The 15279-nt window shown below is 33.7% G+C and overlaps 1 protein-coding gene across 2 annotated transcripts in view; it reads right to left on the reverse strand.

Moving 5' to 3' along the window:
- The window catches only part of LOC110460102 (nostrin-like), a 60690-nt gene extending 48224 nt beyond the window's left edge, over positions 1-12466 (reverse strand). For both annotated transcript variants that reach the window (XM_021512827.1, XM_021512821.1), the window contains exon 1: positions 12328-12466. In XM_021512827.1, the coding sequence (XP_021368502.1) occupies positions 12328-12354 (27 nt within the window). In that variant the 5' untranslated portion in view covers positions 12355-12466. The remainder of the gene's footprint in view (positions 1-12327) is intronic.
- Positions 12467-15279: the final 2813 nt, after the last annotated feature.

Genomic DNA, 15279 nt, shown 5'->3' on the forward strand with positions numbered 1-15279 from the left:
GACATTTGCCACTGGCATTGCCTAAGCCTCCCTCTTCCAGTTAAATATTTGAATCAAGAATTTATTATAGGTAAAACGCAGGAATTAATTTGATGTCACCTAAATGGTAGCAATCACAGTAATAACATTTTCTCTGTCAGACTGGGAGGCAACATATATCTAACATAATATATCAAAATTAACTCAGCATATATTTTTTTCTGTCCAAATAGAATAAGAAAACCAGATTTACATACATGCAGTATAAGAAAATTTATTTTTCTTTCTGATGGTAGAATGACTTTAAATGACTCATGGTTGAAGAAAACAAATTTTCAGCCGAGAAATTAAACATTTTCCTGTTTCACATTGATAACCAGTCAGCTTTAAAAACTACCAAACTCAAAACTGACAACATCTTCACACGAAATTGTTTGTAAACAGGGTTACACTCCTAAATATATATATATATATTGACTGTATGAGAATAAATTACACTAAAAATGAAAAAGGAAGTGCAATTATATGCATCATATTTACATCAAGAGTCTCAACACTTTAAAAAGTGGGGTTGAAATGTTGACAGGTAAGATATTTCCAAGCGTTTAATGAAATCAGTTATAGAAGTCAGGAGTAGACACAGCACATAGTGTGTTATCTTGAGGGACTTTCCCTTAAAGTAATTTTTATCTTAAATGACTTTCCCTATCATGGACGTTTATCAGACTTTGTAGGTATAATGTAACAGTTGCCTGGATATAATCTACCACCTATAATTACGGCTTCAAATCACACACACAGCCTGTTATAAGTGGTTTTTAGCTCTGATTGGCCGCTAATTGGCTGATAAATCGCAATCTAGTCTGACTTATGGGCAAGGAACTGGAGTAATTAATTGCAACCAAATTTGTGAATAAGTGCTTGCTATTAGCTTAAATTCAAATTAGTTTTCATAACATTTTGGTAACTCCTTTTCACTTGGTCTTATGAAACCAATTAATACGTAACTGTGAGAGTGTGTTCATAAGGTAATAATTATAATTAAGCAAAATAAATATATTTAATCAATATGGCTCAGAATCAGCTATTAGGAATTAGTAATGTCGGACGTCACTCTTGAGTACTTGGTATGCGTTTGTTGACATGTGATTAGAAAAGTTGCTATATACCATATAGTTTGTTTTATTCATCACTATATAATTACTATATGCCAGGTGGCAGAAAGTGATAGACATACAGGAAGCATGTTGCCATCCTTAATTAATTGAGTGAATGGGAATGTTTAGATCTCCAAAAACTACATGCTGACAGCTAGAATACAGCAACATTTTGGGGAAAGGTTTAGTTATGTAATGGGCGTCACTTTTGTCATGTGTCAAATTGTCAACAATAATGTCCATCACCTTATGGAGCAATTACTTCCAGAAGCTATCCCAGGTAAATTTTGTAATATTTTCCTCAGACAAAAATCACACAAACACAATTAGATAAACTAATTATTGTCCTTTTTAGTATTCCATTTTGTGGCAAAGATAAAAAACAATATGTGTACCCTGATCCATGTAATGTCCGCCACTACTGTGAAAGTAATTTTTAGTGAGAGGCGTAACCTAGGTTTTCAGGAAAATTTGTTTCAAGCTATAAACCATCCAATCTTTTGAAGATATAAAGCTTCAAATTTAACAAAATCTAGCAGGATCACTTTTAAAACTGAAATAAGAGTTTGTCAATGTAATTTCCATCACTAGCTAAAAGCTAAAACAAAGCAAAATTGTGGTTAAAACTATCTTTTTTTAGTGTTCTGTTCATAATCCTTTAGTTTTTACTAAACACTTTCAGTAACAATTGGGTACATTAACCACTTTTTTTTTTTTTTAAATGAAAATTTCCTATTAGCTGATTCTGAGCCATATATATACTGTAATTAATAATTACCACTAACCATGCACAATGCCTACGTACAGGTGTGTGTGCTGAAGGTTTGTGTGGGTGTCCTGCTCGCTATGTGTCAGTATTTCTAGTGAGTTACGGCTCATTTATAGATCATTAACCTCTTTGGTACCATAGCACAAAAACCATAATACCCCATGCATGCATGCAGACTACATTTTGTTATACAACACTTCAAGCAAGAACGGAAAAGTGTTTTGCTAAAGGAAACAATTCCCCCCGCTGGCTGAGGAATTCAAACGTACAACGTTTTGGTCAATAAGAATTAAGCCACCATACTTATCAACTCTGTCATGCAGTTCCCCATAGGATCAACATGCGGTGATTTGTGTGAAAGTGTGCACTCACAGTGTTAGAATGACTTAATGGGGTTCTATAAGAAGTCTATTGATTTCTTTATTCAGAACCGTTTGTTTCCCCTGGCACACATATAAGTCGGCTGCAATCCTTTTGATCAATTGTCTAGAACTAAATATAAAGTATAGCCAAGTTCTCCAGCCCATTACCGCAAAGCACAACAAGCAAATTCTGTCACTGTACATGAACACATTTTAGTGCAATTCAAATTTTAGTGCATTATACAAATGTTAACAGATAGCTATAGGTGCATTGATGAATTGATGAAGCCACATTGTTCCACACTAGCATTGTAACAAACGTACAGAAACTTAAATTAGTGCAATCATTATTTAGCATAATTATTAAGTGCAAAAAGCACTAAAATATTTCAGAAATCATAAATCCAAGCTATAAGTCATACCAGAAAAACAGTTTCCAACAAATATTGTTATAATATTGGCAGTGGTACACAGGGATCTTTAAAATTAATTCAGTGAACAATCGCCGTCAACATTTTATCAAACAGACAGTTTGCACACAGGATTCATGTCTTAGCTGTGTGTATAACAAACTGTAGCAACAAAGAAATATCTATGACAAATCTAACTTCACTTTCAACTGATCATCACAAATGTTAAAGCGCTTAGTCATAACTGGTTCTTTTTTAAGGTCGAGACATTTCAAGGAAAAGCACTTATAACTTTGTGTTGATAATGAAAACAGGATTTTCTACATGTATTTTCCCATATGACAAAGCTGTGAAAAGCCTGCCCATATAATGATAGGTATATATGTGTCTTTTAATCATCTACCGAAGACTTCTTGTGCTGGTCAAAACGATATACCCCTACACCCCCCCCACCCCCCCTCTACCCTAATAAGACAATTATCTGTACTTGGCACATTTATTAGGACATAAACGGTATACCCTTTTGTAATGTTTTCACTATTTTGTTCCGAACACTTTAAAAAACATACAAGTCTGCTTTCGCAATCACTCTAGCTAGCTTTCCTTTAATCTCTCCAATTGTTTTTCTTCTGATAATTGACTTGTTTGTTCATTAAAAGCACTTTTAATTCTGCCAGGATACACGATAAAGATAGTAAAGGTCAAAAGGGAAAAGGCTGAAGGTCAAACTTAAAGATAACATTCCAATTAAGGTCAGTTACAATCCCCTGATGCCAAATTTCCCCCATTTCCTGTAACTGTGTATGTAGCATGACTTAAGATCTAAGGAAGTCTTGATCAGTTAAAATCTTCTGAGGAAAATCCAGGTGTACAGTACTTATAAAATAATACCCTGGTAATTATAAACAAACTCAGCTCCTTTCCAAATTCCTTTCTTTGGTAGTCTACTGGACAAGATTCCAACGTTTATGTTCAATATATTTTTTGTGGCCACAATATTTAACCCTTTCACCCCTATGTAACTTCAGTAGATTCTGCCATGTATTGATATGGATGAGTCTATTATGGTCTACAGTGGTAAAAGGGTTAAAACTAGGTCAACACTTGAGAACAAACTTTGATTTGCACTCCGACATATCTCTATTCATATGATGACCATGTCTGTTTAACTCATTCACACTTACATATCTAAGCTGCACTTACCCAATGCTCAATTTGGTAAAGTTCAACTGGGACTTAAGGGGTAAATGGGTAAAGGTTGATATTTTTGCAATTTAAATTTTGATGACCTATATATGTCAGCTAGTGGCTATCCATTATCTCTCCTTACTAATTAATGAACAATAAATGTAGCACTACTGATCAATTAGCAACCCAAGTAAATTTGGCAGACACTTTTTCATTTTATCTATACATGCATTTTTGACCTGAAAGAACAAATTCATACCAGACCCAGCAGATGCTATAGATGAACAAAATCATGTGAAATGAATAGGTGCTTATGTAAATATTGAGCAATAAAAAAAGGTAGATCCACCAAAACTAAATACTGAAAAAGTAACTGTCCATCAGTAAGTAATCAAGGAATGGCATGTGTATTGTACCGAGCATCATACAGGATTCTGACAACAAATTTTTTTGAACGATAAAGGAAACATTTCTGTTAAGATCGATTTACAATATGCATGCACTTACGAGGACGGAAGATGCTAATCATACACTTCTCAATATAAAGATGGCCTACGTTATATATAGGTATGAATATAATTATCAAGAAGCAAGAAAAACATCTTCACAAGACACATTGTACAAGACCATAATGTATCAAGCTTTGATGTTTAGTATTTAAGAAAAGAACAGAAAGGTAAAAGCCGTATCGTGAACTCAGGAACCAGATCCTTAATAGGAACATGTGGATTTATAAGATATTAATGAACACTACACTCAAGATATGCATGGTTAGCTTTAAAACAAAATCTACATTTCTTCCAGAATTAGCTTCATTTGGAAATCAATGAGATATATATATTTATATTTAAAAAGGAATCTAGGAAATTACCGTATTACCCATAATTATCTATTTGATAACTTAAACTTTTATCGCAGAATGTTTGGATTTTTTTCATACATCAATATCATTAAGCTGATAATGCTTTATAAAATTTGAAGGAAACCACAACATGCTAGCTAGCATCTGGCACCATCAATACACTGTACATGTATGTATAAAATGGGTACAGCGGGCTAATTCAGACTGATCTAGCTGATAATCCCACAGGGATGATATCACAGGTACCAGTTATCTCCACAGGAGAACAGCAGGCCAATCTAGGCCAATGATATATATGTATGGTTCCACAGGCAGTCAGGTAAAAAAGTAAACTTCCATAGGCCTTAACTCATGGTTTCAGACAGACAGGTAAATATGTAGACTTGTACAAGTCCTTATAATTCATAGCTCTTAGGCCAGGGTAAAAAAATATAGACTTGTACAAGTCCTAAGTTCATTGTTTCAGGCAGACAGGTAAAAAATGTAGACTTGTATAAGTCCTAAGTTCATTGTTTCAGGCAGACAGGTAAAAAATGTAGACTTGTAAAAGTCCTTATACCTCATAGCTCTAGCCAGGGTAAAAAAATATAGACTTGTACAAGTCCTAAGTTCATTGTTTCAGGCAGCCAGGGTTAAATATGCAGACTTGCACAAGTCCCTTTTTTATGGTTGCAGGAAGTCAGTTAAAATAATGAAGATTTGCACAAGTCTTTAAGGATCCCTGTTCAACTGCAGGCAAAACATTAGAGAATTTGTTGTAGTGTTTTCTACATGCAATAACCTCAAATGGAATTAGTTACAGTTTTTGGCAGTGGGACAGAGATCCTTCATTCACGTAACAATTTCAAAGTGTTGATTATATTATACTGGTAAACAAAACATAGAACACAGCCTTACACAAAACATTGCACGTATGATCAGGTACCTGAAAGAAAGACTTACTCAAGTCCTTACATTGTGTTATATATCGCACGAAAACAGATTTTCTATTTATAGTAACAGTGACCTTGACCTTTGACCTTCGGACCTGAAAACCGATCCCAAGCAAGCACTTTTGGTAAGGAAACACTGCATGAAGTTTGAGTTTGATCGGCCCAAGGACACTCAAGTTATCGCATGAAAACCTCTGTGCGGGCGACGACGCCGATGACGTAGCAATACCTATGTGTCACCAGCTTTTCGCAGGCGACACAAAAACTGGCTTTAGGTATTTCCCATTATACCACTCTTTAAATAGATTATGTCATATATTTGCCTGTAGATATCTATATATACACTTGGTCTTTAACTCGTCTTTTTCAAAACATCCAAATATTGACCTTCCATGTAAACAAATTGTCGAGGGTTTACAAAGGGTATGTACTTAAAGATTTAAGACAGATTATGATACAATATTACAGAATTGAATGAATTTAACTGTGTCAATCTTAAACATCGTGACCTAAATCTTGTATAAAGATATTTTTAAGCACACTTTTGTGCTATGCTGTTCTATACATAGCCCTGCTAAAAAAAAAACTCAGGCTGTTCATAAAACTCCAGCTAGTAGCTATGTATAGCCTGCTATGCAAAACATGATTTTGCCTAAGTTTACTCAGCCCATTTGCACTTAAAATCAACGCAAGCTGCAAATCATGACTATAGCTTCAGTACAAGATTTTCGAAACTGAAAATGTTGAAATATAGCAAATTTCTTAGCAAAATTAGACTTGCTCAAGTTCCATTCATGATGCCAAGTCTGTCAGTACCATAATTATAATCCTCCTCAAATGTAACATCACAGGTACACCCACGGAGAAAAACCCATCTGGCCGACTTTCGTGCCTCACTTGACCCAGAATTTATCTTAACGAGATATAGATGAAGATGCTGATGCAAACTTTGCAACACTCAATAACTCCACAGGTTAAAATTCCTTCAGTTGTATCTCAGTACACTAGCCTTGAAATATGAATTTTCCAAAACAGTTTCATACTCAACACACTCAAGTCTCAGGAATGGAAAACTTAATTGTACAGTACCGTTCCTGCCTTCTCTTATAGGAAACACAATATCTCATGTGGATTATTTTTAGCTTGATGAGCACGAAGACCACTTGTTTCGGCACTCAGATCTAGAGAGGAAGAAAAGTTTATGTTTCTCTCTTGCCTCCAGCAGATTTTGGCACATAGGTATTATACAACATGTAACGGCTAATTATAGCCTGCAGCCATCCAGTAATTATATTCGACAGGATGTTAGGCCAAATAAAACAAACGTTCATTTATAACCAACTGTACTGTGTATTTCTCTAAGTACATACCTAAATCATTCAACTTTGTATTTTTCAAAATTAATACCATCTTGAAAGCTGGTCTTGCCTACCATTTGAACCAGGTTTTGGGGAGAAATCTTCAAATCCTGTATTTTGTATTTAAGGTAACATACTACCAACACATTATACCCATAATTTGTGTCTGAGTTGTCTTCCTTAGGTTTGTCAATGATCAACATAGCAGTGTTTATATTATTGCACCTAGTGTAACTTAATTTGTCATTGTCAATTAATGTGTACTTTTCAATTTGTCATCAATTAATGTGTACATTTCCCATTCGTCATCAATTAATGTGTACTTTTCAAATTTGTCATTAATTATTATGACATTTCCAATTTGTCATCAATCATTATGACATTTCCAATTTGTCATCAATCAATGTGTACATTTCCAATTTGTCATCAATTAATGTACTTTTTTTTTAATCTTTTCATAATCAATTAAGATGTACATTTTCTAATTTGTCATCATCAATTAAAGTGTACATTACCAATCTGCCATCTGCAATTAATATGTACTTTTCCAATTTGTCATCATCAATTAATGTGTACATTTCCAATTTGTCACCAATTAATGTGTCCATTTCCAATTTGTCACCAATTGAATTGAATTAATCAACCAAGTCCAAATTATCATCCATAAAGCATATTTTTCAACTTTTTATAACGAAACGCTTTAATTTTAGATAGGAGACTCATGTTCAAAAAGGTAACATATATATCCTTTATACTTCTTTCGTATATTGTTGGACACTGATCGTGAATTTCACTTTTAGTAATATTTCCTGCTACTAACTACTAGTCCTTGGTCTTTGGTACTAGGTACCCTTACTTTGGTTATATTTCTTGTTACTAACCACTCAAAAGTCTCCGACTCGGAAAAGAGAACTAATGTTGGTCTCTAAATCTACTGGAGTCAAAAGGAAACATACCTTACAGTATTTAAGATAATGTGACTAAACAGCCTAAGGGCAATAGAAGTCTTTTTTTTTTTGTACAATATATATATCCTACAGGAATAATGACTGGGCTAGCTAGCTACCAGAGGGCAATGGTTAGCATATATACGTAATGTATGTGTAAGTGTGAATATAAACCCAGTCAACTAGATCGAGGAATCAGACATCTTCCATCTTGATCACGAGATACATAATAGATTACCGCCTGTGAATAGGTAATGCAGGTAATTGATTCATTGGTATACTTCATTCACAGAAAGAGACATCGCCAAAGTGATTGACAGGTTACGTGTGTTATTTATTGTGTTTCACATCTGATACCTCACCACACCTGTTTCCCCGACCTAGAGAACAGAGACTGACCTCTGACCTTTACAGGTGACCTATATAGATATGTATCAATACCGGCTACCTTTTATGTACATGTATAGAAACTCAATTTTATTGACCCCCACCACAAATCTTACAAGGTTTTGAGTAATTATTTACTGGTCATTTTACACAGATGATGACAGATAATTGTCCATGCCTGATGTCCCTATATACTTATATTACTGGTCAGTAATATATAGATACTGACCATGCATACGATTAGTTGGTGACTGGTCGCTCAAACTGACCATGTACAGTCACGATAAAATCACTTAATAATATAAACTCAAATCTATGTAACTAATTTAAGTTTGAGTCATAACCTTCGCGTTTAAAATTCTATAAACTTTCTATAAGCCGACAAACTTCAAAAGTACATGTACATACAGGACATGTATAGTAAAGAAATTTTAAATAGTTCATAGAATACTCTTGATTTCTGAGTGTAAACAACTTTTGAACATTTAACACCTTTTAAGATTATATCTCAACAGTATATTCATAAAGTTGAAATTATTTTATGAAAACACTCTATGGCTTTATTATGCGCTACATTTTTTCAACACGTTTGTAAACAATCATACAAATTATAAATAGCACATTATATTATTTCAATAAAAAGATTCAATGAAATGCTCACAAAGAATTTATTTTTCATTAAATATGCAGATCTGCAACATTGCATTGCGGTATCATGAGTCACAATATGAAAACATATCAAAGAGCGAAAATGGTGGTATTAATAATTTATTCCACGCTAACTTTGTAAAGTATGTTTATTTTGTCAATGGTTCAGTGAACTCTATGATAAATTCGCCCCAATTTGATCTTGACACTATAAATGAAAAACTTTCTGAAATTTGAATCATTAAACTCAAATGTAACGGAAACTTGAGATCCTTGAGGTATAGTTTTCTGATGGTAGCCCATTTATCGGTCATACAAAAACCACTCTATAAGTAGAATATTTAGCTATGATTATAAAAACTATCATATACCATATTGATCCTTATTGCTGTTAATTATTGTCCTCGAAATTGCTTGAAAAACTGCCAAAAAACTGACGTATAGCAATTGTTTACATTGTGACCCAGTACCTTTTTGCATTTGCTGACAAATGAATGTTAGTGAAACATTTGAATTATATAAGTACTGTTTAAGCCGAGAACCAAAGCTGACACAAACTACATCTGCCTAAATTGTTCTTCCGCCTGCTCTCATTTGCAATACAGCCCACATTTTTTCTGACTTCTTTTGTTGTTAAACGGATGTCTGTGATGTATAGCAAGCAACAAAATGGAAGAGCACTGTTAGAATCTGGTAACAGCCCAATAAATTAATTATATTAAATACAATAAATAACAAGAGGCCCAAGGGCCTTAGCGGTCACCTGAGTTATATCATAGGTACTGCTGGTAGCTTAATTTTAATGTTTAGATGTGATGTAGAAATCAGCATGCAAACTAAGTGAAATACAATACTTGTCATGTCATCAAAGGATAATAATTTGAAAATATTGGTAAATGTTCCCTTTGGGGCCCCGCCCTAGCCCCTGGGGATGGGGTAGGAATCCCAATTTTACAATGTAACACCCTCATTCACCAAAGATGATTCTAACTAAGTTTGAGTATTTTTCTGCTGAAAATGGATAAAATATACCCAAAAGTGCTATTTCCCTATATAACCTATAGTAAACTTTACCCCCTCCCCAAGGGAGAACAGATAACTTGGGGGTCTTGAAATTTACAATTTAAGTAAAGCCCCTGATGATCTTTCTTTCCATGCAGAGAAAAAATGACAGTAGTACCACTCAGTCTGGAGGAGAAGATTTTTGAAATATTGGTTAATTTTACCTTTGGGGCCTGCCGTGGCCACATGGGTTGGGGTAGGAATCTCAATTTTACAATTTGAAACCATTTTCTTCCAAGGATAATTCTCAACAAGTAAAAATAATTTCCTACAAAAATTTGTCAAAATATACCCAAAAGTGTTATTTCCCTATATAAACTATAGTAAACTTTACCCCCTCCCCAAGGGAGAACGGATAGCTTGGGGGTCCTGAAATTTACAATTTAAATAAAGCCCCTGATGATCTTTCTTTCCATGCAGAGAAAATGACTGTAGTACCCCTGAGTCTGGAGAAGAAGATTTTTAAAATATTGGTAAATTTTCCCTATGGGGCCCCGCCCTGGCCCCAGCGCTTGGGGTAGGAATACCAATTTAACAATTTAGTAGCCTCATCTACCAAGGAGGATTCTGACCAAGTTTGAAAAAAAATCCATCCACTGGTTCTTGAAGTAAGAAGAAGTTGAAAATGTAAAAAGTTTACGCACAACGGACGACGGAAATGGATTAGAATAGGTCACTTGAGCAAAGCTCAGGTGACCTAAAAAGTTGTATGCATATATATGTTACCAGGCAATTTACATTTTGTGTATGTCTCAGTGATGATTTATAACTATCTGGTCTACTGTTACTACAGGTAAGGCAAATTTCCTTCAACATAATCAGTGGAGCACTGGAAGTGTTATCTGTATTCCAGGTTTTGAATCAAAAGAAGGCACTTGAAAAAAAGTAACCTCAGTTGAAATTAAAAGAAAAAACTTGAACATACAACCCACACAGCATTTCAAAGATACAGCATGTCAAGGATCCATTGTCATGTCCATTGTCATGTGTAGACGGATACATTTGTTACACAGCCACTGCACAAAAAAATCTGGATTTCATACACAAAATATGTGTATATGATATTAAATTAATTACTGTATACACCAAATAATTAGGGCTGAAACAGGTAACCGAGTACCCAGTTGCGGTTCAGTTATGAGTACTATCCGGTAAGCAAATCTACATACCCGAAAACCGTCCCAACATGTAGGTCAATATTTATTGATTTTCCCAGTCAGATTTATCGCTCCTGACTGTTGACTGTTAATTCCTGATATATAAGTATAAACCTAGACATACTGCTGATAACTGGTTAGTAATTCATAACTAATTAAAATGCTATCAGCAAATAATATGACAATATTTTAAAATACATGTTCTTAGTATTGTATAGTTAATTATCACATTGATAATATTGAAAGGTATAAATGTCAAATAGCATGATAGATATTTCTAATTTACAAGTAATTCATTTTTTTTTAATAATGGAATGATGTCAGTAGAATTTGTTGTCATGTACATAAAAGAGATCCATATCATGATTAATTAAAGGCACAACTATAGTGATCCCACTGCCTTCTTGTAAATAAAGTAAAAGGTTTTGTTCATTAAGCTGTCAATTCATGTTTTGGAAAAGTGATTGAACCCTCGATAAGTGTTGACCTAGTGGATCTTTTAAACACCTTTACTGGGTTTTTTTCTAAATTAAAAGGAAATAGAAAATAATTGTGCTATACTGTTTGGCTATAAATTCTTGCCAAATTACCAATTTTTCACCATGCAATGTCTATCACGAGAGCAAAATCATATATTGTTTTTTTCAATGCAAAATTAAAAAGCAATGCTGGTCCCTGTAACCAGAACGTTTTATCGGTCTGCATTCCTGTTAGACGAAATTATATGTGCCATGGTGCAGATTTGGTACTTGTGAAGAATTGGTTGCCAACCAGTATGAATCCTATAAGACTAGTAGATTTATGAAAAATGTCATTACGTCATATAACATGCCCTAAATCTTCAGTGTTTATCTTCTGTTTTAGTGTTTATACCCAACCCAACAATTAACTGGGTATCAATTTCAGGAATGGTTCAATGTGGTATGTGTATCTGTTTATTACACACATCTACAACTCTTCTCATAGATAAACCAAACACATCCAACATATCACTATCAGCATCTTTCACGATTCTGACAGGTGCGAAACTGCAAGGTGAATTGCTAAGAAAGTGGAGTGGTCATTCTCAGAGGAGACGACATTCAAATAAAAACAAAGGTTAGACTTACCCGAAAGCTCGTCCTAAAGAGCGACATATTTGGCGTAGCCACTGTAACGTCGTGTATGTCTGTAAACCCTGAATTTAAATAGTCCGTTGATACCACTGTCACTGTCCCATTCCTCACCTGCAACCGGAAACCAAACAGGTTATGCTCCGTAAACAATATTTATGATACATGCGTATAATAACTGGAAAAAATCTACTATGTATTAAAGAAATGTTTGAATAGATATTGATATTTTTTTCATTTGATTATCAAGCTTTTGATTCAAATATTCTATTTGTTTGAAATTAATATTTTCTGCAGAATCACTACTTCTTAACTGGTAAATATATATTACAAAATGGACTATTATTTGTATACGAAACGAAAAAGGTATTCCGTTTTAGTTCCTTATTGGACATTTTTCCTCTTTATTAAATAAATTTAGAAGGGAAAAATAGATATTCATAAATATACTTCATACTTATTTGCATACACTATTCTTATTTATTACTGTAATAAATTGTCAATTGCACGCAAGCCTTTTTCTAACGTTAGCTGTACAACGGGAAATAACCATTACAATATTTTGCACATAACTTCTTCTTCAATACCACAAATTACATAGTTGTGTTGTAATGGTTATTTCCCCTTGTAAGTGTAAATATTAATTCTTTGTCCTTTGAGATACGTTGATGTTATTTTTTTACGTCTCTGGTGATATCAGCTGGTATTAATCAGATTGAACTGTAACATAGTCCTATTTAATCACAAAGTCTGGAACTTGATGGAGATAACACAACGGACTTTGATAATTTCATTTAATCTAATCTAATGCAGGCCGATAAAAACTATGGGCAAAATTTATAGTCGCAATATCATTTGGAGTTTTTGTTTTGTGATAAAATGATTGTCAATGTTATTTGATTATGATCGTTAGTGAGCTTTGCTGTTTCGCTGTTACTACCCGGTTCTTGCTTCGAGTACGTGCCATTGTGGTTTTGATTTGACACAGAGTAACATGGCGGGTGTAATCGACTGATAAAGCCGAAGACGTTTACCCTTGTAGAACACCTGTCCGTAACCTCTTTGTAATTTGTCAATGGCCCCTTTTGAACATTTCAATTATGTTTTTTTATTGCTGCAATCCTGAACGAATAATATATTTTTTACGCTATTAAAACTATCATGTTTTGTAATGTGGCGTCTTTTTTACATTTCACTCTATTTTTCTCCCTTTTTTTGCTCTTCTTTTCCGCTATTCAACTTTAAAAAAGCAGCCCTTTTATTTTTCAATGATATAATTATATGTTTGTCTATTTTGTCAAATTAATATTTGTATTCACGTATTTATTTTCTACGTCACTACTTGTTCATTATGCATATAAAGCTCTTCACTTATGGAGGAATAAAAATATGAATTATGTTAATCTTACATTTGTCGCATATTTTTGCATTTGATTTAAACATTTTTTATTTGTCATTCAACAAAAAGGATTAGGCACAAGTTATCTCAACTTAGAAACGCCCTCTCCCATACATTTCATTATATTGATTACATGACAACAACAACAAATATATTTATAATATATATGAACAAAGAAGAAAGGAAGGGAAAAGGGAAGAAAAGAAATTTAGAAGAATAAGAAAGAGAGATGATAGGATAATACTACTGACCTTAAAATCTGTTACTATTTTTAATGTAGGTTTGGACTATATGGAAGATATTTTCATTGTCTTCATCTGACAAATTTGGAGAACCGTACATAATAACATTTAGAGAAATATTACAATAACGTGAGATATCATCAATCAAAATTTGTCTTTGTCTGATATACAGCATACAATCAAAAAAGTAATGGACTGCATTTTCACACTCATTTCCACATGCACACATTGGATCACCTACAATATTAACTCTATACAAATCATAATTTAAACTACTACATGAATGACGCAATCGTGTATGTAAAATATTAGTTTACGATTTCCTACATGAAAAAAAAATAGGCAACAAGTAACCTTGATTACGCTTAATCGATGATTTAAAAATGTTAACGGATGGCTGCTCTCTGACAGTATTTGGTAAATCGTTCCATAGTCTTATAGAAGAAGGAATAAAGGATTGGAATGAACTAGACAGACGGAAATTGGGAACAGTGTAGTTTTCCGTATTTCTTAAGTTTTAGCTATTGCGTTCGCATACTTTAGGAGGAAGAATGTTAGTTAAATAAGAAGGTGTTTGTTTATTATGGAGTTTGTAAATTAGGGAAAGTTTCTAAAGTTTTCCTCTTTCAGATAGAGGTTCAAGTTGGGATTCTTGATACAGTGATTGTTTACTAGAAAAAGACGGTAGGCCAGTAATAATTCTTGCTGCTTCAAGCTGAACTTGTTCAAGTTTAGTTAGATCTGCCAGAGAACAACCATCCCAAACTTCACAGGCATATTCCAACACAGGCAACACAAATACTTTATATATTCTTAACAAAGTTTTCCTACTCAACAGTAATTTAAACTTTCGTAGTACTGATACCTTTTTCATGCATGTTTTTTGAATTTCGGAAATATGTAAAGACCATTTTGCATCTGCACTAAATATTACGCCTAAATGTTTATGACTTTCAACACAATTCAGAGTCTCAGTACCAAAACAAATCTGTAAAGGAAGTATATTTCGCGAATTAGATATAAATAACACATCAGTTTTCTGTTGATTAAATTTAGTAAGCCAGTCCCGTGACCATTTGTCAAGTTTTTCCAAATCTCTGTTTACACACATTTCAATATCAGCATGAGAAGACGAAGAATACATCAAAGAGGTATCATCAGCAAATAAGCGTGAAATACAATTTAAATTATCAACAATATCATTAATATAAACCAAAAATAACAGAGGACCTAACACACTTCCTTGTGGTACACCAGCATTTGTGTAACCTATATTAGAATACACACCTTTAACAAGAACCTGTTGTT

This window comes from Mizuhopecten yessoensis, unplaced genomic scaffold (assembly GCF_002113885.1).
Source record: "Mizuhopecten yessoensis strain PY_sf001 unplaced genomic scaffold, ASM211388v2 scaffold10317, whole genome shotgun sequence".
In the NCBI taxonomy this organism is placed as follows: domain Eukaryota; kingdom Metazoa; phylum Mollusca; class Bivalvia; order Pectinida; family Pectinidae; genus Mizuhopecten; species Mizuhopecten yessoensis.